The sequence below is a fragment of the Camelus dromedarius genome, chromosome 18, assembly GCF_036321535.1.
Source record: "Camelus dromedarius isolate mCamDro1 chromosome 18, mCamDro1.pat, whole genome shotgun sequence".
Classification (NCBI taxonomy): domain Eukaryota; kingdom Metazoa; phylum Chordata; class Mammalia; order Artiodactyla; family Camelidae; genus Camelus; species Camelus dromedarius.
Genome location: NC_087453.1, coordinates 20,777,481 through 20,802,149, shown reverse-complemented (window position 1 = coordinate 20,802,149; position 24,669 = coordinate 20,777,481). Strand labels below are relative to the sequence as shown.

Sequence of the window (24,669 nt, the reverse complement as noted above, 5' to 3'; positions counted from 1 at the left end):
CCTGAGCACACTAAGTGTGCAGCCCTATGCTTAGGCCCATGTGGTGGGGAACTAGGGCTTCCTGCCAACAGCCATGAGTGAGAAATATTGGAAACAGATCCTCTAACCCAGCCAAGCCTTCAGATGAGTGCAGCCCCAGCTGACAGCTAGATTATAACCTCATGAAAGACCCTGAGACAAGAACAACCCAGCTTAGCCACTCTCAAATTCCTAACCTGCAAAACTTGAAAGTTAATAAATGTTCATTGATTTAAGCTGCCAAATTTGGGAGTAATTTGTTATGCAATAGTAGATAACCAATATACTCTTTTCTGGCTCTGTGGTTAAAGGTCTGCTTTTCTCCAAGGAAAGGGGCTCCAGTCCTAGGTCTGGTCCATCTTGGGACTGCAGGGGCCACCACAGGACCCACAGGACAAGGTACAAACCACAGACACTGGGCCAGGCTGCCTATGTGCTCACAGGCTGTTTATTTATCCAAGAGTAACGAGGAGAGGGAGAGGATGAAGAGACAAACCAGATGCTCCAAGGTGGTGGAGCTGAGGGGAGAAATGAACAGAAAGGCTCCTCCTCTTTCTCTTGCCACAGACTCCAGGGGAATCCAGCTTGAGGTGGGGCCACTGGGGATGATTTTGGGGCCCCTTAGGAGGCCTGGCAGTTGTTGGCTGGAGGTCAGGATCCCCACAGGGGCAGGTCCCAGGCTTGGAATGGCTTCTGTGTACACAAAATATCTATCCACAAAAGGCACTGGTGGGGGTGGGGGCAGCAGGGAGGCCACCCCATCACTAGCAGGATCCCCTGTGTCCTGAGTCTGGGTCCCAGTCCCCAAGATTATCCCATCATCCCGCAGGGGCTGTGTCTCTGCATTCTTGTTCCTTTCCTCTCCCTTCCCTCAGCCCAGCAGTAAGCAGGCATCAGCGGAGGGCCAGGTCAGACCACGTCGTGGACACCCCCTCTTCAGGGCTAATGCATCTGACGACCTCTAGGCCAAGAGTCCCAGGCGGGTGACTTTGGCCGAGAGGAAGGAGTGGATGATGAAGACCATAGTTTTGGGGCACGAATGCAGGTCCAGCTGCTGCAGGGTGGATGAAGAGAAGTGTCAGGAGCCCCATCCAGCTTGGCCTCCAGAAGAGCATAGCCCCCTTCCCCTTCCACTCACAATCTCTCCTTCAGCACCCCCGAAGTCCAGGAAAAGGAGACTGGCACCATCATCCGAGGACATCTGCAGCTTCTCAAAGGGCTGTCGGAGCAGCACAGCTCGGGCCGCACCTGGCTCAGCCGCCCACAGTGTGAAGCCTTTGTCAATATGCACGGAGAGGCTGCAGGGACGGCCGTTCCACGTGCAGGCTGCGGAGAGGACGTGGGCACAGGGAGGATGCGTGGGCATGGGTGCAGCAGCACCTCAGAGACCACAAGCCCTCCTCCAGCCCCCACTGGCAGCTCCAAAAGTGAGGCTTGCATACCACTGTGGGTGGGATGCTCACTGTCTGTCGTGCCATTTGTACACCCACCCTGTAGAGAGATACCCACACTCTAAATACAGAAAACCTATACCCCACTTCCAGTATCACTACCCGCAGTACCAGAAGTGGAAAGGGGGAGCATCAACTCTGCCACGGACAGGAGGCCCACTGACTAAAAAAGGTATCAGCAGACCCACCAAGTGTGGCCTTTGAAGACCTAAAGACATGTAGAATTGCCCAGTTAAGTGTGAATTTCCAATAAACAATGGATAATTTGGACATGCATATCCTAAAACATTATATGTTGTTTGCCTGAAATTCAAATCTAAGTGGGTGTCCTGTATTTTTTCTGGCAATCCTACTCCAAGTGCCATCTCTTATACCCTCATCAGTGGAATCACAAAGCCAGAACAAGAAACCCCCGGGAAAAGAGTCTCACTACCTACCAGGGCACCTGCATGTCCAAAACAGAGGGCCCTCAGAGACCCCAAATCCCACTTTCTATCCCCCTCCTGAAGCACCCTAGAGAAGGAAACTTGAATGCCTCTGGGATGAGAGGCTCATTACCAGAAAAGCACTCCCAGATCCACCTAGCCCACCTGTAGACACCTCCTGCACACCCTCAGCGGCCCGGTGACAGCCATCCACCAGCTGGCGGGTCCAGGCAGCCAGCTCCTGCGGTGACTCCACGCTGAACAGGTGAGTATCCACACCATGGCGCGTGCCCGTGCGCAGGGCAAAAGAAAGCTCTGCATCGTAGGGCACCGAGCCCTTGGAGGGGCCTGAGTGCACCAGCCTGGGGGCAGGGGGCAGAGGGCTAAGCATGAGGCCTTGGGCAGTGGGGAAGTAGTTCTGGGCCAAAGGATTGGTGACCTGGGAAGGGACCCTATGGCTCCTTCACCACTTAATGGGGGGACAGAACTTTCAGACAGGCGCTGATTGACTCACAGGAGACCATCTCCTGCCACCCTCCCCTTAGCCCCTCAGCTCCAGCCCTACTGGTGTCTTCAAACACAACAAGAACCCTCCTGCCTCAGCACTTCTGCACATGCTGTTCCGTCTGCCGAGCACTCTCTTCCCTGGTTATCTGCACTGCTCACTCCCTCACTTCCTTTAGACCTTTGCTCAAAGGCCTCTTCCTTTGAAAAGACTTCTTTGACCTCCCTGTCTAAAACAGCACCCTGTCACCCACTAGCCTTACTTTTCATCATGGTACCAGAAATTGTAATTATTTGTTATTATTTCAGTCGGTTTTAGACTGTCATTTTCACTAGACTATCACCTACGGTACAAATTGTTATCTAATTTGTTCATTACTCTATTCCCAGCAACTGAAACAATGCCTAGCATATAGGAGGTGCTCAGTAAACACTCGGGGCCTGAATTGATGAGGCACTTGATTAGGCAGACAATTCATGGCTTGCTTGTCCCTGGTAGGCAGCAGGCTCCTGACACATGTGCCAAAGCCCAGCCTGGGGTGAGGAGACACGGACAACACGGGCCCAGACCCTGTAGCTTGACTCCCACGAGCTGTGTAACCTTGGGCAGCTCACTGCCCTTCTCTGGGCAGCAGACCCCAGAGTTCCGGCCCTTAGTCCTTCTTGCTCCTTACTCCACACACTCTCCAGGAGCCTCGGTTCCCCCTTGGAGCTGCTGCTGATACCCAGTCCCCCACTTTCCAGCCCTAAGCCACAGACCCACAAGTCCTCAAGATTCCTAGCCAAGCTCCCTACCTGTCCTCCACACACTTTGGACTCAACTCAGCATCTTTCTCTGACCTCCTCCCTTTGTACTCCCACCCCCAGTCCCACCACCAATCCCACCGCCCACCCAGACACAAGCTCCAAACCTCCTTTTCATCCATTCATCCCAGACACCTCCCTCACTCTCCCCATCTGGCAAGTACTAAGCCCAGTTAATTTTACCACCCATGTGTTTTCCAATGCAAATGCAGCCTTTCTCCTCCATCTGCTGCCTCCACCCACCTCCATCATCTCTCCGGAATAACTGCAGCAGCCTCCCAGCTTCCATCCCCCTCCTCTAGTGCACGTTCCATGTGGCAGCCACAGGGATGCGTTTAAAACACAACCCCAGCCACCTCACTGTCAGGCTGAAACTTCCACTGCACCACAACTCTTAAGATAAGGCTAACATTCCTTAACCAGGCAATAGGGGATCTGTAAGATCAGGCTCTGCCCATGCCCTGTCTCATTTCTCTCCATTTCCTGCACAGAATCTACATGCTGGTTACAGCACACTCATAGCTCCATGAACATGCTGTAGCCCTTCATGCCTCTGTACCTTTGACTGTGTTGTTCCCTCTGTGTGAGATGCTCTTCCACCCTTTCTTAAATACAAAAATTCTACCCATCTGCCAAAGTCTAGCTCAAAAGGTACCTTCTGCTTGAAGCCTTGCCTGACCAGGCCAGGTAGAGTTAAATGGTTCCTACAACCCTGCGTTGTGAAGGCTGTTTCTGGGCCAGTCTCCCACACTAGCCTGGGTGCCCCCCGAGGACAGAGACTATGGGGATCAGCCCTGCACCTGGGCCACGCAGCTCAAGGTTGGGCAGAGGAGGTGTCAACGCACAAGTGACTGATGGGACTCACATCCTTCCGTTCTGAGCCCCCACTTTACAGATGAGGAAACCAGTGCCCAGACAGGGCGGACTTGCCTCAGATCACCTGGGGAACAACTCAGGACAGAATGGGACTGGAATCCCCAGCTTCTGAGGTCTGTCTAGAACATCAGCCCTCGAGCTCTTGGTGGGACACACACTCCTGCCTTTCCGCCGATACCTTGTGGTGATGAGTGGGGCGGTATGGGCCGGCCGGCTCAGGGCCTCACGGGTCTGGGGGAGACAGCAGTAGAGGAGCAGCTCCTTTTCAGTCAGCAAGGCCAAGGTGGGTGCGGTGCCCCCATTGGGCAGCTGCAGGGGGCAAAGCAGTGGTGAGGAGGGACGACGAGGGGAAAGGGCAGAGGGCCAGGGTGGAGTGGGACAGTGAGGGGCAATGGGACTGGGGTCAGCTCTGGGAGAGGGGAGGAGGGGGAAGAAGCAGCCCCAGCCCAGCAGGCACCTGCTCCGTCAGCCAGCCAATCTGCTTGAGGTCCTGGCTCCCAGCTGCGCTGGTGGCTGACAGCAGTGCCTGCAGCTCGTCCTTGACCCAGGGCATCAGTGTGTTGACCTGGGCTTGGATGGCAGCTGCCCATGATTTTGCACTAGCCTCATCCTTGGCCCTCAGGAAGAGGGTGTCTTGGCCATCTGCTGAACAGATCTCCAGATACCTGCAGGCACAAATGAGGTGGAAGAGGGGCCTATCCACTGGACTACTGGGCTGCAGCTGCCCAACCCACAAATCTGGCCCAAGAAACCCCATCTATTGCAAACCCAGAAGAAACCACAGGGATGTCCATGAGGGAATCCATAGCATCACACGCTGCTGGGGCTCCAGCCACAGTTGTTGGAGCCTCATGGGGTCCAGGGATAAGAGACTCAGACACACACACAGGGGAACATACACATAAATACACACACACATTCAAACATGGGTGTAGGGGCCAAAATAATCACTGTGTGAGGATTCATGATTTTTCCCTTTTTTCCTGGTTTCTAAGGAGGATTGTCTTGCTCCCAGGTTCTCTTCTGTGGTGCAGAACCAAAGTAATGCACTAATCAAGGGTAGAAAAACACAGAAACTGGAAAGGCTTGGTAGGCTGAGTTCGTCTACGTAAAAAGAACTGGAGGAATGGAGAAGGGAGAAGGGACAGGAGACCAAAAGCCATGCTTGCCAGCATAGGGGGAGGGCTTCAGGGAAGCACAGGAGGAGTTAGTGACAGGGAGAGGACTTAAAAACATTTTGTGAAGCATTAAAATTTCACTCCCCTTTGGCTTTCCTGTAACCGATGAAGCAGGGCAGAAACTGGGGGACAGCTCTCACACATTCATTCCAACCCCTTCCACCTACGCCTTCCTCTACTACACAGCTCCCTCGCGGCTGGGGCTGGCCCTTGACCCAGTTCTAACCAATAAGAAGAGAGAGGGGTCTGTGGGGGAGGGTGTCCTTTCCCAGATGAAAGGTATAGCATCCCTAACCATGGTAGTTAGTTTCCAAAGATGGACTCCACCAAATCCACCCCTCCCTGTACACACCGTGCACCTCTCTCATCTAGAGGTGAAGCTTATTTCTCCTCTACTTGACCTGGTGACTTGGTTTGACAATAAAATGTGTCAGAAGTGCCTTCTGGCATTCCCAAGCCACCATGAAATCCAACCACCCTAAGGCCCACTACCCAGAGAGGAAGAACAAGCCATCCATGGAGAAAGGCCACTTGGGAAGGGAATCTTTAGCCAGCCCCAGCTCCTCCAACCATCCCCACTGAGGCAGCAGACGTGACGGTGAAGCAGCCTTCTTAGACTTCCAGCCCCAGCAGATACCACATAGAACAAAAGAACTGGCAGGCTGAGCCAGCCCAGATTACAGAATTGTGAGAAATAATGAACTCTTATTTTTAACAGTTTAGTATTAGTGGCTTATTTATCTAAGCCACTAAATTTTAGGATGCCTTGTTATGCAGCAAAAGAACAAAATCCCAGGAGGACAGCTCCTTTGTCCTTTGCCTTCTTCCTGTTTAGAATATGGCCACAGACTTGGAGGTGTAGCCACCATCTTGCTTCCAAGAAGACGAAAATCCACAAAAAAAAAAAAAAGATGACAGAGGAAGAAGCTGGAAGCCTGATTTCTTGGGGGCATTCTTGAGCATTAATAGCAGCCTAAACAGCTGACTGCTGTTTAGGAAACATGTGGGAAAATTAACTCATTTATTTAAGCCGTTGCTTGGTGGGGTTTCTGATACTTGCAGCCCAATGTAATCCTAACACTAAGTAAACGTTTGAAATCTTTTTCACTGTAATTTGGTTCCCAGAGTGTATCCCTTTGGCTTCACCTCTTGTGCTGATATAGAACCCCAGTTATATTCAAGTTACACATACAGTGGCACATGTGTGCACCGCTCATGCACATGTACACACATGCATCAACACACACGAATATTAACACTAACACATGCAAACATGTATGCACAAATCTACACCATGCCCATGCAGATGCTCCCATATACATACAAACACTTGGCCATCTACACATACACACACATAGAAATGCATGTACACACATGCTTCAGGTGCTGTTTGGGATTAGGCTGGGAACTATGATTAACCTAAGGTTCTATGATTCTCAGGAAGGACTAATATCACCTCACCTTCACCCAACACAAAGTGCCCCTTCAGTGCAGCACCTATAAGTGACCTGTGAATCACCAATTCTTGCCTCATGGGGCAGTCTAGGGCTGGGGCATCATGTAGGGCCAGGAGATTTGGATGCTGAACACTCATCAGCCCTTGAGGCCAATGTTGGGCATTTGCCTGGCATTGAACCTCAGTGGTAACCAGGACCCACAGCACAAGCCTTTTATGCCCATGCCATATATACACCACCCAATACTGTACACCCCATCTGGTCAACATATATTCCATTCAACCGCCACCATCACTCAAGCACTGAAGCTACTGAAGCAGAGAGGACTACCTGGAATGAGACAAGTTCCAGCACTTCCTGGCTGTGTGATCTTAGGCAGGTTACTTCCTCTCTCTGTCGTCATGTATAAAGTGGGGGTGAAACCATAGGACTTTGCGCATAGGGTTGCTATGAGAGTTAAATTGTGCTGGTATCAATTTTACCATCAGTGTTAAGGGCTGCTCAGATATGAAGGATGGATGGTAACCTGCCATGGCCCTGACACGAACGTTACCAGACAGCTCAAAACCTCAGCCAACTTGGAAGAGTCTGGAGGGGTTCGCTGAGTTCAATATCCCTATTTCACAAAGGGGAATCTAAAGGTCAATGAGGAAGAGGGACTAGTCCAAGGAGAATCAAGACCAGAATCCAGGGATCCTCTGCAGATCAAGTTCCTCCTCAGATGTGAACTGCCCAGAGAAGGAAGAGAGAAGCAAAGCACACCATCATCCCCGTAACTTCATTCTTGCATCCATTCAACTAACATTTCTTAAGCACCTACTACATTTGGGCATGGTGCTCGTCACTTGCAACACAGGGGAATCGTTCCTTTGGTCCCACCACCTAACACGAGGGCATGTCTGTCTGAGCTGCCCCCTGTGCTAGGCTTACCTGGTCTCTGGGTCAGTGGGAGTGCACCTCCTTGAGACATATGCCATCTTCAAGGACACGCGTTTGGCATCACTGAGGTCCTGGGGTGGGGGGCCAGGGGAGGAAGACTGTCGCTGAAGGGGTGAGGCAGGAGGCGAGTCCCAGCCAACCGAGGTCCTGCTGGCAGAGTTCTTGAAATATGGTGAGACCTCCTTCATGTATTTGACTGAAGGGGACAGGTCAGCAGTTACCAATGTGACATGGGCTCCCATGCAGCACACATCACAATTGTCATTAATTCATTAAGAGTTTAATTTATGAAGAATCCACTATCACTATCCTCCTCTAGACTATAATCTCTGACAGGTACCAAATTCTGCCCACTAATGAAAGGGACATATCCTCCCTTTCCCCATCTTTTCCTCTGACAGGGTTGAGCTGGCTGGAACACAGACTGGAGAGGCAACATCTTGACCAGGAGAACATGAGCCACGCTTTAGAAGACTGGCCAATAAAACAGAAATAAATGGATGCTGAGGCTTTGGAGATTCCATGTCAGACCTGACATGTTACCTAAGAAAGCAAGGAGCTTCTAATATTTGAGCCACAATATGTTATAGCGGTCTGGTTACAGGAGTATGGCTTGTACCCTGGCCAATGTAGATGTCTAGGGGCCCTCTTAGCTCTAACCAATCATCACTGAGTGAGTATAGTGGACTCCTCTTAGAATAACTTTGTCCAACAAAGCTTTCAGTGATTAAGAAAATGTTCTCTATATACACCATCTAATACAGTAGCCACTAGCCACATGTGGCTAGTGAGCACTTGGAATGTGGCTAGCACAAATGAGGAACTGAGATTTTTATTCACTTCCTCTACCCAACTGACCCATAAAGTCATGCTCTAATATGTGACCCTGCCCTCCTGGCTATGCTATCTGGACCAGGGGTCAATACCAACCCAAACTAAACTACTCAAATTGAAACTGTTGAGGGATCCTAGACCGGTGTCTTGAATAAACCTGAATGCTATGGGGGCAACCAGCTTCTGCTTTGAGGACAGAGAAGAGGAGAGAGCTGGTTTGTAGGGAGAAATAATTAATGGAGGGGAGGGTATAACTCAGTGGTAGAGTGTGTGCTTACCATGTATGAGGTCCTGGATTCAATCCCCAGTACCTTCATTAAATCAATCAATCAATCAATCAATCAATCAAATCCCCCCACCAAAAAAACAAAAATAAAGTGAGATGATTTTTAAGAAGAAATACATGTTAAAAAACAATGAGATAATTAATGGAGATGCATGTTGAGAAACAGTGGGAGAGCCCTGCCCGGCACCCGCTAATGTTCCGGTATCTGATATTCCTCCTCTAGAAAGCCAGTCTGCCATCCCAACAGGAGTTATGATATTTGCAACCAAAAGAGTCTTGAGTGGAGCCTGGATCCCATACCTTTCCAGAAAAGGCAGATCTCACTGACAAAAGCAGCTAGAAGAAAAATGCAACATGATGACAGGGTTGATATGAAAAGAGCTTGATGGGAATAGAGATTCATAGACAAAAGTCAGTTTTCTTGAGCACCTACTAAGTTCCAGGTGTTGCACTACCACTTCTCTATCCCTTACTCAAGGAAGACTTCACCAATCAATCATAGTGTTCTACAGCAGTCATTACCAATCAATTAAGGCTGATTGGTAATAAAACATTTGGTCATTCTTGCTCTATCAGTTAGTTGAGTTTGGCCACAAATAATAGAACATATGATAATACAGCCTTAAGCAATAAAGACATTTATGATTTCCTGTAACAAGAAGTCTAGAGGAAAACAATTTCAAGATTGGTTCAGTGGCTCCATGACACTGCATTCTGGGTAGGCCTCTCTGCCATTCTCTTGAAATTGCCCTCATGACCACAGGATGGCTGCCACAGGCTCAAGCCAGCCGTTCCTTACATGACAAAACCCAAAGCAGGAAGGGAAGAGACAGGCAGAAAAAGGACTGTTTTCTCACACCTCCCCTTTTATCAGAAATGTAAATATTTCCATGAAGCCTTATATCTCATTGGCCTGACTAGGCTGCATACCCTCTTCTAGAACAATAATTAGTACGAGGGAATAGTCATGACTGATTTAAACCAATCACAATTCAGCCTTTGGGGCTAAGCATATTCCCACCCAATTAAATCAGGCTCTGTTAGCATGGAAGAAGGGGAAATGGTTGGTAGGCAGGCAACCAACAGCGTCTGCCACATCTGTCCTGGCATCTGGATTGTTCCCAATTCTGATGAGCAGCAGTCTCCTGTCTCTAAAATGAGCTACTAGGAAGACAGTGTGTATGTCAAGGTGGTTAAAAGACTTGCCCAAGCACTGGTCTCTCTTCCCTCAGCCAGGCTGTCCCCTTTGCTGCCCTAGTGAAGGATGCCTATGCCCTTGGGCAGCCTCCCTTCCTCTCCTCTCAGCCACCCCTACCCCCTTGGCCATCTGGCTCACCAGCCATCTAATATCTGCAGTCAAGGCCAGTCAGTATGCTCTACCTGTGAGTGGACAGGCCAGGAAGGGGTAGGGAAGCAGTTCTTGGCCCAGCTTCCTGGAAGAACCAGTTAAGAAACTATTTCTATCCCAGAAGACTGCCCTTGATGCTCAGATAGGATCCGAGGCAAACAGGGATGAAAGTGAGAGGGAGTCACAAACCCTATTGGGGTTGAAAGAGAAGTTATGTTGAAAACAAGAGCTAGTTTTTTTTTTTGGTTTTTTTTTTTTTTTTTTTTTTTTTTTTTTTGAGAGAATTACACCTAGGTCTAAAGTTTGGGAACTAAGACTAAAAATGACTCATCCTCATCATTACAACAATGGCTTACCCTAGGACTATGTCTCAAGGGGCAATGGAGGAGGGACAGCTTATCTGACAGCCAAACCATTGCCCCCGCTCCTCTTCTCCTTGCTAACAGCACGCTGAGCCCTATAGGCTGGGCTTCTCCCCAACCCAGGGGGAGAATCTTGACTGGTCAAAGCTAATCATGATCATTCCATCCCTCTTGCTTGTGATTGGCTTAGAAAGGAGCAGATGATACAATTTTGTCCAGTGAGTTGTGAAGCGAAGTATGCTCCCTCCCCTTCCCCTCCTCCAGCCTTTAGAAGTTGCTGGGAGGGGTGGTTGGTCCTGGAGCAATGACAGTCAGTTTGACCACAGGATTGGGGTCCACACATTGAGGATGCTGAGGCCTTAAATTAATCCACTTGGAGCTATGCTGACTTTAGGTACTCTGGAAGAAAACACATTTTCTTCAATGTTTAAACCTCTGTGAACTGGGTTCCTGTTACCTGCAGACAAAAGCATCCTAACCAATACAGCACCCACCCACCTCCCCACTCCTTACCCCCTCACCTCCACTCAGGATGCAACTGATATTTCTCCCTACTATAACTAGCCGCACCCCTTCCCTGCTCAAAGCCCTGCTCGGGCTCCCTGCACCCTTCACCACCTCAAGGTTCTCCAGGACCTGGGCCCTGCCTTCCTCTCTGGCTTCACCTCTTGCCATAGCCCTAATCTCACCCTCTAATCCAATCATACTAACCTCCTCAGAGCTCTCAGAAGCTGCAGGAGCTTCCAAACACCTTTGAAAATGCAGTTCCCTCTGCATAGAATGCCCTTAGTACATGGTGTAGAGACAAGCACTCCTAGATTTGAATTCCAGTTCTGTCTAGCTGTATGACCATGGACAAAGTAATTCCCTCTTTGGCCCTCAGTCTGCCAGTCAATGAAAGAGGAACAATGTCAACCTTACAGAGATGCCAAAATTACATGAAATTATATAAAACATGTGACACAGGTTCTGCCCAGCCTTAGAACTCTGTTGTGATTTTGTGTGTTAGGGCTGTCTCTCTCACCAAAATGGGAGCTCCCAGAGGACAGAAATGGGGTTTGATTTGACACCAGAGTCAGTGTCCTGTGAATGGAGAAATAAACGCCAGGACAGGACAGGTTCGTTCAGCAGAAGGGAGAAGGCGCCACAGCCCAGGCGTTCCCGGCTCAGCGCAGACATTGCCCCTCGAGGGAACCTTCCCAGACGCCCACTCAGGATCCTCCATGCCCATCACCTCTGCAGGCCCCTGGACCCCAGTCTTCTATGTGTCTGTGTGGGACTCTGTGTATGCCACCAGGCTGAGGGCACTGTGTGGGCAGCAACCTTGACAGACTCAGTTCTGTATCCTCCGAATCCAGCAGGAATCTCCTGTGCTCCGCACTCAGATGAACTTGTCAACTTTGAAGCCAGAGAAACTACAAGAGGCCCTGCGCACCCAGGCCGTCCCATATGTGGATCCTCCTCCTTTCCCACAGGAACGTGCTATAAATGGACAGCACACCAGCTGGTGTCCAAAATGGGGCTTGGATTTCACAAACCAATCAGCTTGCCCCAGAGTAGGGGTGGGGACCTGGGGGCCCCAGAGTCTGGCCATAAATAGCCCAGCTCTGAGGCCTCCTCCCTGCTATGATTTCTGCCTGAGTCACCCGAGCAGGCAGGGTGGGGCTGCCCAAGGGTGGTGGCCTGCAGAGCTGAGGGCAAGACCATGGCCTTGTGGCCAGCATTCTTGAGACTCCAAGGACAGGCTCAGCAGGTGTCCACACCCTCCCCAGCCAAACCCCTGGCCCAGGAACCTGGTAAAGCAATGATACGTGGACCCTTCCTCTTCAGGGAAGCTGAGACAGACACACACACAGGACACCCTGCCTCTTCCAGAGGCCCCGATTCCCAACTCTGCCAAGGAGAGAAGCCAGCCCTGGCCTCGAGGAGCCAGGAATAGATTCCACTAGAAACACAAGGAACAGAGACAAAGCAGGACCTTTCGCCTGGCCCAGGACAATTGGGAGGGAACATATGTGTTGCAGAGAGAAGAGAATACATCTGTTTTGGCTCAGCACAGTATCCCCAGGACTTATCCCAGTGCTCAGTAAATGTTTGTGACTGAATATCTTGGCTTTGAGTCTTGGCTGAAGCCTGTCCTCTAAGCTCAAGCTGTCTCTTGTCTGTTCAGTGGGTGGTCACTTACTTGCCCCTGCCTGAAATTACATGATATATCCATTTGCTTCTTAGTCTACAGTCTCTCTGCTCTAACCAAAATGTCAGTTCTGTGAGGGCAGGGACCTGTTTACTTGTTTACTAGGGTATCCCCAGCTTCTAGAATAATCCTGACATATACCAGGTAATCAGTAAACAAGAAATGGGTTAAATGAATGAATATTAACAGGCCTGGGGCTTCTAAGCCTGGACACAACATTGAATTCAGCTCTAGAATGAGGCAGGCTTACATTTAACTTCCTTGCTCCGTGAGCTTAGACAAATGACTTGACTTCCGTAATGCTCTATTTCTTCATCTTCATAATGGGAGTTAAATATATCTACCTCCAGCATTTTGAGAGTCAATACTTGTAAAGTGCTTTGCCCTGCCTGGCAAAGACTAAGTCTTCAATAAATAGTAGTGTGGTTATTATTTCTGCTGCTATTCCTAGTATGATAATATAAGGGGATGGGTACAAAAAGTGGTGACAAAGATTTCAAACCAGGTTCTGTCGCTTACTATCTGGCATTGGCAAGTCCCAAGGTCTCTCTGAGCCTCAGTTTCCTTGCCCATATAATGGGCACTAATACACCAGCTCTCTGAGTAAGATATTGTGAGGATTTAAATCCAGGCTGCCCACCTGCCCACCCAGGATGGTGTGCAGAGGACTTGGCATTGCAACAGGCTCTGGAAAGGATGACCTTTAAGGTTCTGTTGGTCCAGCAATAATGCACTATAAATAGTTCCCAGCCACTGGCAAGTCCTGCAGCAGCACTGCCCGGAATGCCACACTCTGGAACATAAAAATCTCACCTTTCACACCCTTGTGCTGTGTAGGAAACACCGTCCATCAAGGTCCTAAAGGTCCATGAACGCTTTGACCTTGCAATACCCTTTGCAGGAATCCCGCTTCAAATAAATGTTCACAGGTGCACAGAGGGGTCATGGCCCCATTGTCTGTGGTGCTTGAGGCTAGGAATAACTTGAATTCCATGAATAGGGCCTGCCAAAAACAGGATGTTTCTGACTGGCAGACTGCTCAGTCTTGTTCACAGCTATATCCCTAGTGCCTACATCTAGTCCTGGCACAGAGCAGGGGCTCAGTAAATATTTGCTCAATGTATGAATCCCAATAATGGGATATTATGCAGGTTAAAAGGAATGAAACAGAGCTACATGTGCTGAACCGGAAAGATGTCCTCAATTTGTTTAATGCTAAAAACAAACATGGAAATTTTTCTCTGGAAATGTGCGAAAATAGTAACAGTGGTTATCTCTATGAGAAGATCATTGCTTTCTACTCCTTTGTGGTTTTTTTATAAGCTTATATTATTTTTTACATTTGTTAAAACTCTAGTTCATTTTTCAAAAATACATCACCACATTCCAAACCATCTTAGCCAGGATCCAAAGATAAAGCTTTCATCAACTCAGGATACCTACTTGGATCTTAGCAATGGGAGAAAGAAGCACTTATTGAGTGCCTACTATATACCAAGCATCAAAGCTCAAATCTTACTAACACATCTTTACCTAATCACACCAACTCAATGGGACCAGTCCATGTCCTATTTAACAGGTGAATAAACTGAATAAACTGAGTCTCATAGGGATGACATGACTTGCAGTGCAGTATGTATATTTAAGAACATGGGTTTTGACATCTGACAGATCTGACCTCAAATTCCATCTCTGCCACTGTGTGACCTCCAGCAAGTGGCTTCACCTCTCTGAGTTTCAGTGTTCTCATCTGTACAATGGATGAACAATTTACCTTGAATTATAGAGGTGGTTTTGAGAGTTCAGTGAGATAACATGTGGAAGACACTTACTTAGCACAGTGTCTAACACATTGCAGGTGCTAATAAACAGCAGACATCATCACTATTATTAACATTCTCCTCATTATCATTATTATTTCCTCCACCTCCATCAGCAGCCAGCTTCACATAGCTAATCGAGGCCAAAACCTGCCTCCAGAGCCCCACAAGCATTTTAATCAAAGATCTGGGGAACACACCAGGGCTGGATTAAGCCAAGTTTTGTCTGTGGGGGATCACATGGCCCAAAGCCCTGTGTGCGTGTGCACACAAATTAATGTTTTCTTGAGAATAATAATTAGAACAACAGGTCTTTGCAGCCATGGGAGGACTGGACAGGGGCTCCATTCACATCTCTGTTTCAGGTCAGGAGTCCTTCAGGCATCTCTGAGGCACAGCATCCCTCGACTAAGCTGAATAGGGTGGACTCAAATTAGCTGCATCCATTAATAATATCCACTTTTGACGGTGGTGATGTACTGAGCCAAATTTCCAACAGGACACCTGGCAGTGTCCATCTCCCAGGGGATGAGCCAGCAGGCACTGGGCCTTGGAGTTCTGAGGACTCATAATGGAAACTGTCAGGAGTCAGTCAAGCCCTGCTTGAGCCTTAAGCCCCATCTTAAACATTGACAAAAGTCAACTGCAATTGATGAGGTTAAAGGCAAAGTAGGAAGGGTCAGAGATGTCCCCTAGTGATCACTCTCCCCAAACTCACCAACATGTAATGTGATCTGGGCATGGTGCCAGGCCTGGGGCTCTGAGATAAACTACACATGATTCCTGTCCTCAGAGACCTTCAATTTTACTGGAGAAAACACCAATGCTGTTGACGTGATGATGATAAAGGTTGACATTTATTGAATGCTTACTATGTGGAAGACATCGTGCCATGCACTTCAAATGCATTGTTTCATCCTTATAAATAGCAAATAAAAAACTGAGTACCTACTTATGCGCACTGGCCTTGGCACGTTACCTACATTATTTTTTAATCTTGCAAACAATCATGTGAGGTAGATATTATCCAAGGCAGAGGCGATAGTGGCCTCTACAATTGGAGAGACCTAGGTTTGAATTCTTTTTTTTTCTTTTAGGTTTGAATTCTGAGCCTGCCAATTTATTAGTTGTATGACTTGAATAAAATTATTTATTCTCAATAAACCTTGGTGATCTTGTCTGTAAAACAGAGATTATAGCAATTCCTATTACTCTCCGTGTCTTTATGTACTTATTACTCTATGCCTGTATCTTTTAAAAGCCTGATCTTTATGTGAGACCTTTTCCACTTTGTACAAAGCACTAAACTTGACTTTATTCATTTTTGCTGTCCTTTAGTATTATTTTTTAATGCATCACAGGTTCCCTGCTGCCCCTATCTTGCCAGCCACACTGAGGGTGGGGGGCATTTGGCTGTCCCTCCCCTTCCCCCCAGGCCTGGTCTCCAAGGGCCCAGGCTGGCCCAGGCTCCAGATCTGCACACAAAATGGGCCTCTCTAAGCAGCAGTCAGAAGCGTGTTGGCGGCCAGCTTGGGCCCAGATTCTGGTCACAAACACATTCCTGTGGCCAAGAAGAGGCTCAAGACATTTGTGAAAACCCCTGAATTCACAGAGGGAAAGGTCCAGGAGACAGGCAGGGGTTGCTGAGGCCCCGCTGAGACCCTGACGTAGGCCAGGGAAGCAGGATTCAGGCTGGGAACCGCAGTTTGCCAGTGACATCTTTCCTTCTATGATGTTCTCAGGGAATTCTGTACACATCAAGCGCAGGCCTTTGGAAAGATGCCCGGCTGCCCTGCCAAACTCACAACCAAAGGACAGGCCACCCTTCTGTGGCCCCTTGGAGGTGACCTTAGAAGTAGGATGGGGGGTGGGAGTGGGGAGAGGCATGAACAATGTGACCAGTGATTGAGGTCTAGCAGGGAACCTAGGCCCAGAGAGGCTTCCAGGAGCTCTGGCTCCAGACTAGGGCAGTTGCCCAGTCTCCACAAACTCCCCTAAATCTCAAGGATCAGCCACAACCCAGCATCCTAGCTTCCTCACATCCTCCAGGCTTCTCAGATCACCCCTGCAGTTCAAAGATAGTTGACAGCAGGGCCCACCCCAACCCCTTTGCTGCCATGGGTGGAATTACCTCTTTCCACAAGCCTGTGGGAGAGCAGCTTGAGAGACTTCAACTAATAAAAAGCTGGGAAAAACTAATAAGAAGGCCAACCTCCAGACTCTTCCTTTTATCCAAGCCTGCTTAGGTTGACCCACCCCCTTCTCCCTCCTGTTCACAGCCCCAGCCTCCTTGCTGCCCTTCTGTATCTACTTTCATCTTTTTCCAAACCAAACCAGGTTGATGCAGCTAAAGCCCAGAGCTGACCATGTGCATCACTGCTGAAAGCTCTTTAATGGCTCTCTGATTCCTTCCAGAGAAAGTCCAAGCTCCTTAAGTCTAAAAGTCAAGGTCCTGCAGGATCTGTCAGTCTGAGTAGCCTCCTCTTTCTCCACTCACTTCCTCACACCCTGGGCACAGATAAAGCTGAATTATTTCCCAGGCAATTCCCCAGGTAAGTCCAGTCATTTCACAGCTCCATTATTTTGCTCACCTGGCTCCCCATCCTGGAATGCGACCCACATCTGCTTATTGTTCATAAAGTGCCAGCATCTCCTCCTCCAGGAGGCCTTTCCTGACCACCCAGAGAGAGGTGACCACTGCCTCCTCCAATCCCTGGGCAGACTCCACCGCAGCACCTATGACAGGTCAGGGATCTGGTAGGTTTGCTTAGCCATCTGCCCCATGAGACTGAGAGTCCCCTTGAAGCCACTGAGTAGAGCAGTATAAAGGGAGGAGGGAGAAAGACAGCAGGAAAGGGCTCTCATCTAAGAGAGACGAAAACAACAGGAAGATTATAAACAACTTTATGCCATGAAATTTGACAACTTAGATGAAATGGACAAATTCCTTGAAAGACATAAACTACTAAAGTTCACTCAAGAAAAAAAGATCATATAAATTACCCTATTAAAGACATTAAAATCACAGTTTGAAAAACTTTCTATAAAGGTAGCTTCCCTGCAGAATGCTACCAAACATTTAAGGAGGAAATAATACCAATTTTATATAAATGCTGGGACAGGGGGAGAGTTGCTAGCATTTAGAGAGTGCCTATTGTGTGCCAAATCCTATGCTGGGCAAGAGGCAGGTGAGGCTCCACCCAGAAACCTGGGGCAAGGTTTGCCAAGGAAAGGTCTTGCTCTATGAAGAATCTCCTATGAGTGCTCAAGACCATCAGTCCTGGGATGGTACACATGTTACTACTCTTCCCTACTCTATCTGCAATAGACATTGCTAATCAGTTCCAGCTACTTTCTGCTGAGTCCAGATAAGGCCTCCTAATCTTTCTAATATGGAATTCCCAGTAGCCACTAGGGAAGCTGATGCTCAGAATGAAAGCTATTAGTCATCTTTGATCTAGTCTAACCCCAGCAGATATGGAAACTGAGGCCCAGAGAAGACAAGGCTCTTACCCAAGGCCAGATTCATTACAGAGCAGACGGGATTTTAGACACTGACTTTTAAGTAGTTTGTGTGGAAGAGAAAGTATTTATATTTTATCTTCCCCACCCAGTGATGAGCTCCTTCAGGAAAGGGCCTAGGTCTGGTTTAGCTTCTGACCCAAGTTTTGGCACACCAGGTACATAGTAGGTCCCTGGAAATGTTTCCTGCTTAGTGAGGAAGGAATGGAATGAATGAGTTAGACAGAAGGCTTGAGTATTAGCTTCTAAATCAGGAGATGCTTCAAATATCTAACACTCAGAGATGCTACCTTCTCAGAATGATCCACACTGCTAACCCAGATAGCGGCATTCTCAACCTAAAGATGAGGAGGTGAGAGGGACCTCAGTGTGGATTATAAGTGTGTCTATGGTAGAGATGTTACCATCTATGGACTAAACTTTCAAACAGCATAAACTAAAAGCTTTTCAAGTTAACCAAAATATGTCATTTTAATAAATTTCAGCTGCTTCAAACTGCATTACTGGCTAGACATATCAAGGCAATGAGACACATGGGAGGAAACGTTTCTTATATCCATATCATTGATGTGTGATCTCATTATTTAACTTTGCTGTTAAAATATGATTGATATACTTAAGCTTTTAGGGACCAATACTGCAGAGTCAGCTTTAAGTATTTTTAAAATGCAATAGTAGCATTTAAATAGACACAATACATTTAAATAGATAATAAAATATAAAAATAAAATAAAACAAAACTGAGAGAGAACTGAGGTCAGGGCACAAGAATGCCAAAGATCACCCAGAGTGTGTTGGTTTCTGTGGCCTCTTGGAGACCTCTTTGGGGAAACAAAGGCAGTCTATCAGGATCTGGGCTTGGGACTCAGCTCAGCAGCTTCACTGGCCATGGCATTCTCCATCAGCCTCCGCCACCTCCCTGTGCCTGTTCTGGGCCATGAGCCAAAGACACATTCCTCAGGCCCCCACAGCTTCCGGAACTGACAGAGTGGAGTTTGAGGAAAGGGCTGAGCAAAGCAGAAACCTCCTGAGAGACATGGCAAAAGGCAGATATGGGACAATCCCAGCAAGAGACTATCATGATCGATGGGAAACTGAGGTCCAGAGAAGATAAAGGTCTCATCCAAGACCATACAGAGAGGGGACAGTGGAGGGGAACCACCAAGTTTCACCTCCACACCCCCGTCAAAAAAAAAATCTCTGATCCTAGCTGGAAGTACCTGATGTTCTGCCACATAAAGGTCAGTCTTCTCCCAAAGCAGGTTCTAGGACACCTGGGTGGGAGGAGAGCCTAGAGTTGAGAGCCCTCTCAGTTTCCCAGGAAAGAATCTTAGCCTCCCCTTCCCCAGTCCCTGCCCCGCTCTTCCCGTGAGTCATTCACTGGGTGGCAAATCCTACTGTGGACCAAAAGCCCCTGCCGTGGACCTTTTGTCCTATTTCCACAACCCAGCAAGGCAGAAGTTACATCCCTGCTTTACAGATGAGAAAACTAAAGCTCAGGGAAATGAAGTGACTTGTCCAAAGCCACAGAGCTAGGAAGTGGGAGAAAGGAAATGAAAATCAGATCTATCTGGCTCTGTGCCAGTTCTTCCCCCACCAACCCCACATGGTCTCAAGGCAGATCCCCAAGTTTTGTTTTTATTTTCAACCCTGCCCACCTCTCAGCCCCCACTGCTTGAGACTTGGGGGAGGTAAGGAAGAACTGAACATCCCTGGGGTCCTCAATGCTTACCCTCCAGCACCACCTCTTTGCCTGTCTTCTTCAGGACTTGTACAGCCTCATCATGGGTGGCAGAGGAAAGGTCTTCCCCATTCACAGACAGGATGGCATCCCCCACAAAGAGGGACTCTGTCTGGTCAGCTGCCAGGCCCTTGAAGATCTTGGAAATGAGAATAGGCATCTTGTTCTCTCGGCCCCCTGCACAGGCACAGAAAGAGGAAGAAACTGAGGCAGACACTCCAACACTTGGGAGACATATCTAGGAAGCAAAATTATTTCTGAAGGCCTCCTGCGGGGACCAGCCCAGCACTGGGAAAGAAGGGGTAGACAGTAAAGAGAATCTCAGAAAGGAGTCTTAGGAGCTTGGGACACTAATAATACTTATGTCATTTTTTAAATTTATAATGTTATAATGGATCTTCTGGTTAAACGCTTTGGGAGTTCAGCAGTATTTATAATTTACAAGATGCTTCAATAACCTTTTCTTAAATATTTGGATTTTAAGCAATTTTCCCACAGTGGGAAAGCCCATTGATAGCTTCCAACCTGCAACAAAGATAGAAGTCAGCTATTGCTACAGCTTCAAAGGATCTCTTTAGCAATCAGAAAGCTTTACAACCTAGAACCCAGGCTAAAAACCAAGGCCTTAAAGTCTAGAGATTCCAAAAGCCTATCTGAACTGTGTCTCTGATACATTTTTGATACATTATTGAATTGCTTTATTGCTAACCTCTTGAATGTCCTTTTAAAATAAGAAACAGTAATAACAGTTCACATTAGTTCCACATATCAAGTGCCAGGCACCATGCTAAATGCTCTCAATCTTGTCTCATTGCATCCTTACAACACCCCAACCACATGCTCAGATTCCTAGCAGGAAAACTGAAGTGTGGAGAGAAGCCCCTTGCCCAGGGTCACCCAGCTGGTTAGTGGCCAAGCCGGTATTTAAACCTCAGTCTCCTGGATCCAGAACCAACACCTTTAACTCTGTGGTAGACTATAGGTCAGACCCTCAGCTATCACACTACTGGTCCAAAGATGAGGTGCTAATGGCCCAGAGAGGAGGTCATAATTCCGAGGTCACACAAGAAATTGGTGGCCATAGTAGGACAGGAATGCCCCTTCTGACCCCCGCACAGGTCCAACAGTTTGCTCATTGCACCGCACAGAGCTTGGGGCCTAGGAAAGGAAGGGGTTTCTATTTATATCTGCCCTCCTCCACCTGAAAGTAGGGACTTCAGTTCATTTTGAATCTATGATCATTCCTGGCTGCCTTGGGCTGGGCTAGACCCTAGAGGAAAGATCAACATGGCAATAGGAGCATAGTCTCCATACGTGAAGAACTGAATGGAGCTAGTATTTCCTCTGATAACTCCTAGAAGTACCTTCACCCCAATCTGGAAGCATGAAGCTAGGGAGTCACATTATGTGACCTTAGACCCTTCTCTCCAAGCCTCAGTTTGTCCATCTGCAAAATGGAACTCTATATGAACTCTAAATTTCTTCCTGCTTTGACACACTGAGGATCTAGTTTCTAGATTGATCTGTTGGCCTAGCCCATGCTGGAGTTTGAGGGCAAAACTGGCGCCTACTCCCTGGTTTTCCTATTTCCCACTTTTAGATCTCTTTGGTTGGCTGCATGGGAGTTTGCCCTTCAAAGGGGAGAAATGACACTCCTGGGTACTCTCTAGCAGCCTGATAATTGAGGTTAACATCCCAGCTCTGCCACTTACTCACTGCGTGACCCTGGGAAAGTCATTTTACTTTTCTAAGACTCAGTTTCTTCACCTGCAAAATGAGGATTATGTATGCTTCCTACCTTTTACCACTTGTTGCCAAGATGAAATGGATCATGAGCCTAAAGTACTGAGCACAGTACTTGGCACACAGTGGTAGTAGCCAAGTCACCACCATCCCCGGCCCCTCACTGAGACCAAAGCGTCTGGAAGCACCAGGAACAGAGCCAGCACCAGAGCAAGGGAACAGTGCACATCCAGGGTAATATGAGGACTGACACCACCCTTTCCCAAGGCTCTTCCGGGAGCTCAGAGCCTGAGAAGTAGGTGGGTAGGAATGGTGAACCATTTAGCACTATGGTTAGTTACTTTGGGAGTTTCTCCTGGCCTCCATTTTCCTGTCATTGAACAGCAAAACTTAACCAGGTACCTACTATGTGTTGGCAGGGTGAGTACTTCGGACTCCTGTATTCATAGAAATATCCCAACACTATTATTACCCTCATTGTATAGTTAAAGAAACTGGGGTCCAGAGGGAAATGACTTAGGTCTAAGTTCACACAGCAGATCCTGGACTGAAACATAGTCTGGGTTGTACCCCCCTAAAGAAAGCTGTCAGTATTGGGGGCTGAGAGTCCCTCTCAATCCTTTTCAAGGTGTAAATGGTCAAATCAGGAAACTCAAACCCAACTGTCAGAGCTCTTCACCTAGGTACACAGCCTTCCTGGGTCCTCTGATTTCTAGGCCCTTCCTGGCTTCCTGCCTATGAGCCCAGCCAGTACCTTCACCTACCTTTCCAATGCCCCCCTCCCTGTGCTCCTGACTCCAAGTGTTACCCCTCCCTCCCACCTTGGCTGTGTCTTGAAGACTTCCACTTCCCAGCCCAAGCAGCGACCCAGGCCTCATTCCCCTTTCTCCAACCTTTGCTCTCCTCGGAGTCCTCTTGTCCTTGGTGTCCATGCAACCTCTGAGAGGGAACCAGTCTCAGGTCTCTTAGCCTCCACACAGAACTCCCCACCCACGTGTCCTTGGTGCGCCCCCAACACCCTCCACACCTGTGCCTTCCAACTGCGACCTCTGATTCTCAAAACCCTCTCCGACCATGGTGCTCCAGATGCCTTCGTTTCCCTCTATTCTCGCAGATCTCCTTACCCTCGACAGAAGTCCTCCAACTCCACGTCCTCAGTACGCGCTGCCAGCCCCTGAAACCCCTACGCCCTCGGCAGTCCCACAGACACCACGACCCATGCCCTGGGTGCCCCCGCGCCCACCTTTGATGCTGATGCCCAGCCCGCCCGCGTCGGCCTTGCGCACGGTTACGCGGCGCCTCTGGAGCAGCAGCGCCTCAGGCAGCTGCGGGGGCGCGGCGCCCGGTTCAGCGGCGCCGTTGAGCTGCGCGGGCTCTGGCTCCCGCTGGGCGCCAGGCTCGGGGCCGGGCTCGCCGTCGGCGGGGCTCACAGTCAGCACGTCCTCCGCTAGACTCAGCAGCACCCGCTGCCACCCCTCGCCGCCGGCCCCCGAGCCCTCCCCGGCGCGCAGTTCCAGCAGCCCGGTGCGCGGGGCGCGCCTGCCTGACGCCATCTTCGCCTCAGAGCCCCCGGACCGAGCGCTCGCCCTGCCCCGCTGTGCCCAGCCGGCTCCGACCCAGCGCCCAGGGCCGAGGGCAGCGGGGGCCGGGCTGGGCCAGCCGCCACCCTACCCCCGGCCGCTGGGGGTGGAGCCTCGAGGGGCGGGACTATGTAGGGGTGTGGCTAACGGTGAGGGGAGGGGCCACAAGCAAGCTGGAGTGGGGCTGGGGAGAGGCCCAGGACCCCAAGGAAATAGTGTGAAACTACATGGGGGTGGGGTCGTAAGGGGGCGGCCACGAGTTAATGCAAGGAGTAGGCGTGGTGGGGAGCTGGGCGGGGCCATCAGGGGCGGGGCCTCGTGTCAGGGACAGTCCTAAGATTCTGTGGAGGAGACTGCACTGGGTATGGCAGTAGAGTGCCAGGAACCATAGTTTACCAACGTGGGAGCACAAGAAATATCAAACAAACAACCCAATCAAAAAATGAGCAGAAGACCTGAATAGACATTTCTCCAAAGAAGACATACAGATGGACAGTAGGCACGTGAAAAGATACTCAATATCGCTAATTGTTAGAGAAATGCAAATCAAAACTACGATGAGGTATCAGCTAACACCTGTCAGAATGGTCATCATCAAAAAGTCTACAAATAAGTGCTGGAGAGGGTGTGGAGAAAAAGGAACTCTCCTACACTGTTGGTGGGAATGTAAATTGGTGCAGCTATTGTGGAGAACAGTATAAAGATTCCTTTAAAAACTAAAGAGAGTGTTACCATAGGATCCAGCAATCCCACTCCTAGGCATATATCTGGAAAAGATGAAAACTATTAATTCAAAAGATATATGCACCCCAAATGGTCATAGCAGCACTACTTACAATAGCCAAGACATGGAAGCAACTCAAATGTCCATAGAGAGATGAATGGATAAAGAAGATGTGGTATATATATATATACAATGGAATACTTCTCAGCCATAAAAAAGAATGAAATAATGCCATTTGCAGCAACATGGAAGGACCTACTTCATCCATACTAAATGAAGTAAGTCATACAGAGACAAATGTCAGATGATATCACTTATGTGGAATCTAAAAAACAATATAAATGAATTTATTTACAAATAAGAAATAGACTCACAGACAAAGAAAACAAATTTATGGTTACCAAAGGGAAAGGGGGAAGAGGCATAAATTAGGAGTTTGGCATTAACAGATACATACAACTATATATAAAATAGATAAACAACAAGGACCTACTGTTAAAGCACAGGGAACTATATTCAATATCTCCTTATAACCTATAATGGAAAAAATCTGAAAAAGAATATATATGTAAGTTAACTGAATTGCTTTGCTGTACACCTGAAACTAACACAACATTGTAAATCAACTATACTTCAATTTTAAAAAAAGAGAGAGAAAGAGACAGAACCATGAATCTGGTGCAAGGCTTCGAGTATTGGGGTGAGGCTGCATATGGTGGAGAGCATGACTCCAGAGACAGGACTTGAGTTTAAGAGGTAGACATCGAGCAGGGAGGGACTTCGCAGGCGGGTTGCTAGTGGAGGAGATTCGGATGGAAACACGGTGGTTTCCCACTGTGGGGCTGGAGCTTTGGTCTGTGGGG

The 24,669-nt window shown here is 48.5% G+C and overlaps 1 protein-coding gene across 3 annotated transcripts; it reads right to left on the bottom strand.

Moving 5' to 3' along the window:
* Window positions 1-439: 439 nt before the first annotated feature.
* Window positions 440-23,148, bottom strand: SNTA1 (syntrophin alpha 1). 3 transcript variants are annotated; one of them, XM_064475768.1, is made up of 8 exons: window positions 22,746-23,148; window positions 19,751-19,936; window positions 7,644-7,848; window positions 4,536-4,743; window positions 4,257-4,387; window positions 2,028-2,256; window positions 1,157-1,344; window positions 440-1,072 (listed from the first exon to the last, which is right to left on the bottom strand). In XM_064475768.1, exons 1-8 carry the CDS (start codon window positions 23,053-23,055, stop codon window positions 961-963), a joined length of 1,569 nt encoding a protein of 522 aa, XP_064331838.1. In that variant the 5' UTR covers window positions 23,056-23,148; the 3' UTR covers window positions 440-960. The 3 variants fall into 3 exon arrangements, with proteins under 3 accessions (XP_064331838.1, XP_010981303.2, XP_064331840.1); XM_010983001.3 differs by having other exon boundaries at window positions 2,060-2,256; XM_064475770.1 differs by lacking the exon at window positions 22,746-23,148 and adding an exon at window positions 22,396-22,692.
* Between the last annotated feature and the right edge of the window lie 1,521 nt (window positions 23,149-24,669).

Coding starts and splice junctions, on each gene's coding strand:
- SNTA1 (XM_064475768.1), bottom strand. CDS start 23,055: ATGGCGTCAGGCAGGCGCGCCCCGCGCACCGGGCTGCTGGAACTGCGC. Junction 19,937..22,745: donor GCTGGGCATCAGCATCAAAG/GTGGGCGCGGGG, acceptor GTGCCTGTGCAG/GGGGCCGAGAGAACAAGATG. Junction 7,849..19,750: donor CAAAGAGGTGGTGCTGGAGG/GTAAGCATTGAG, acceptor TGTCCCCTTCAG/TCAAATACATGAAGGAGGTC.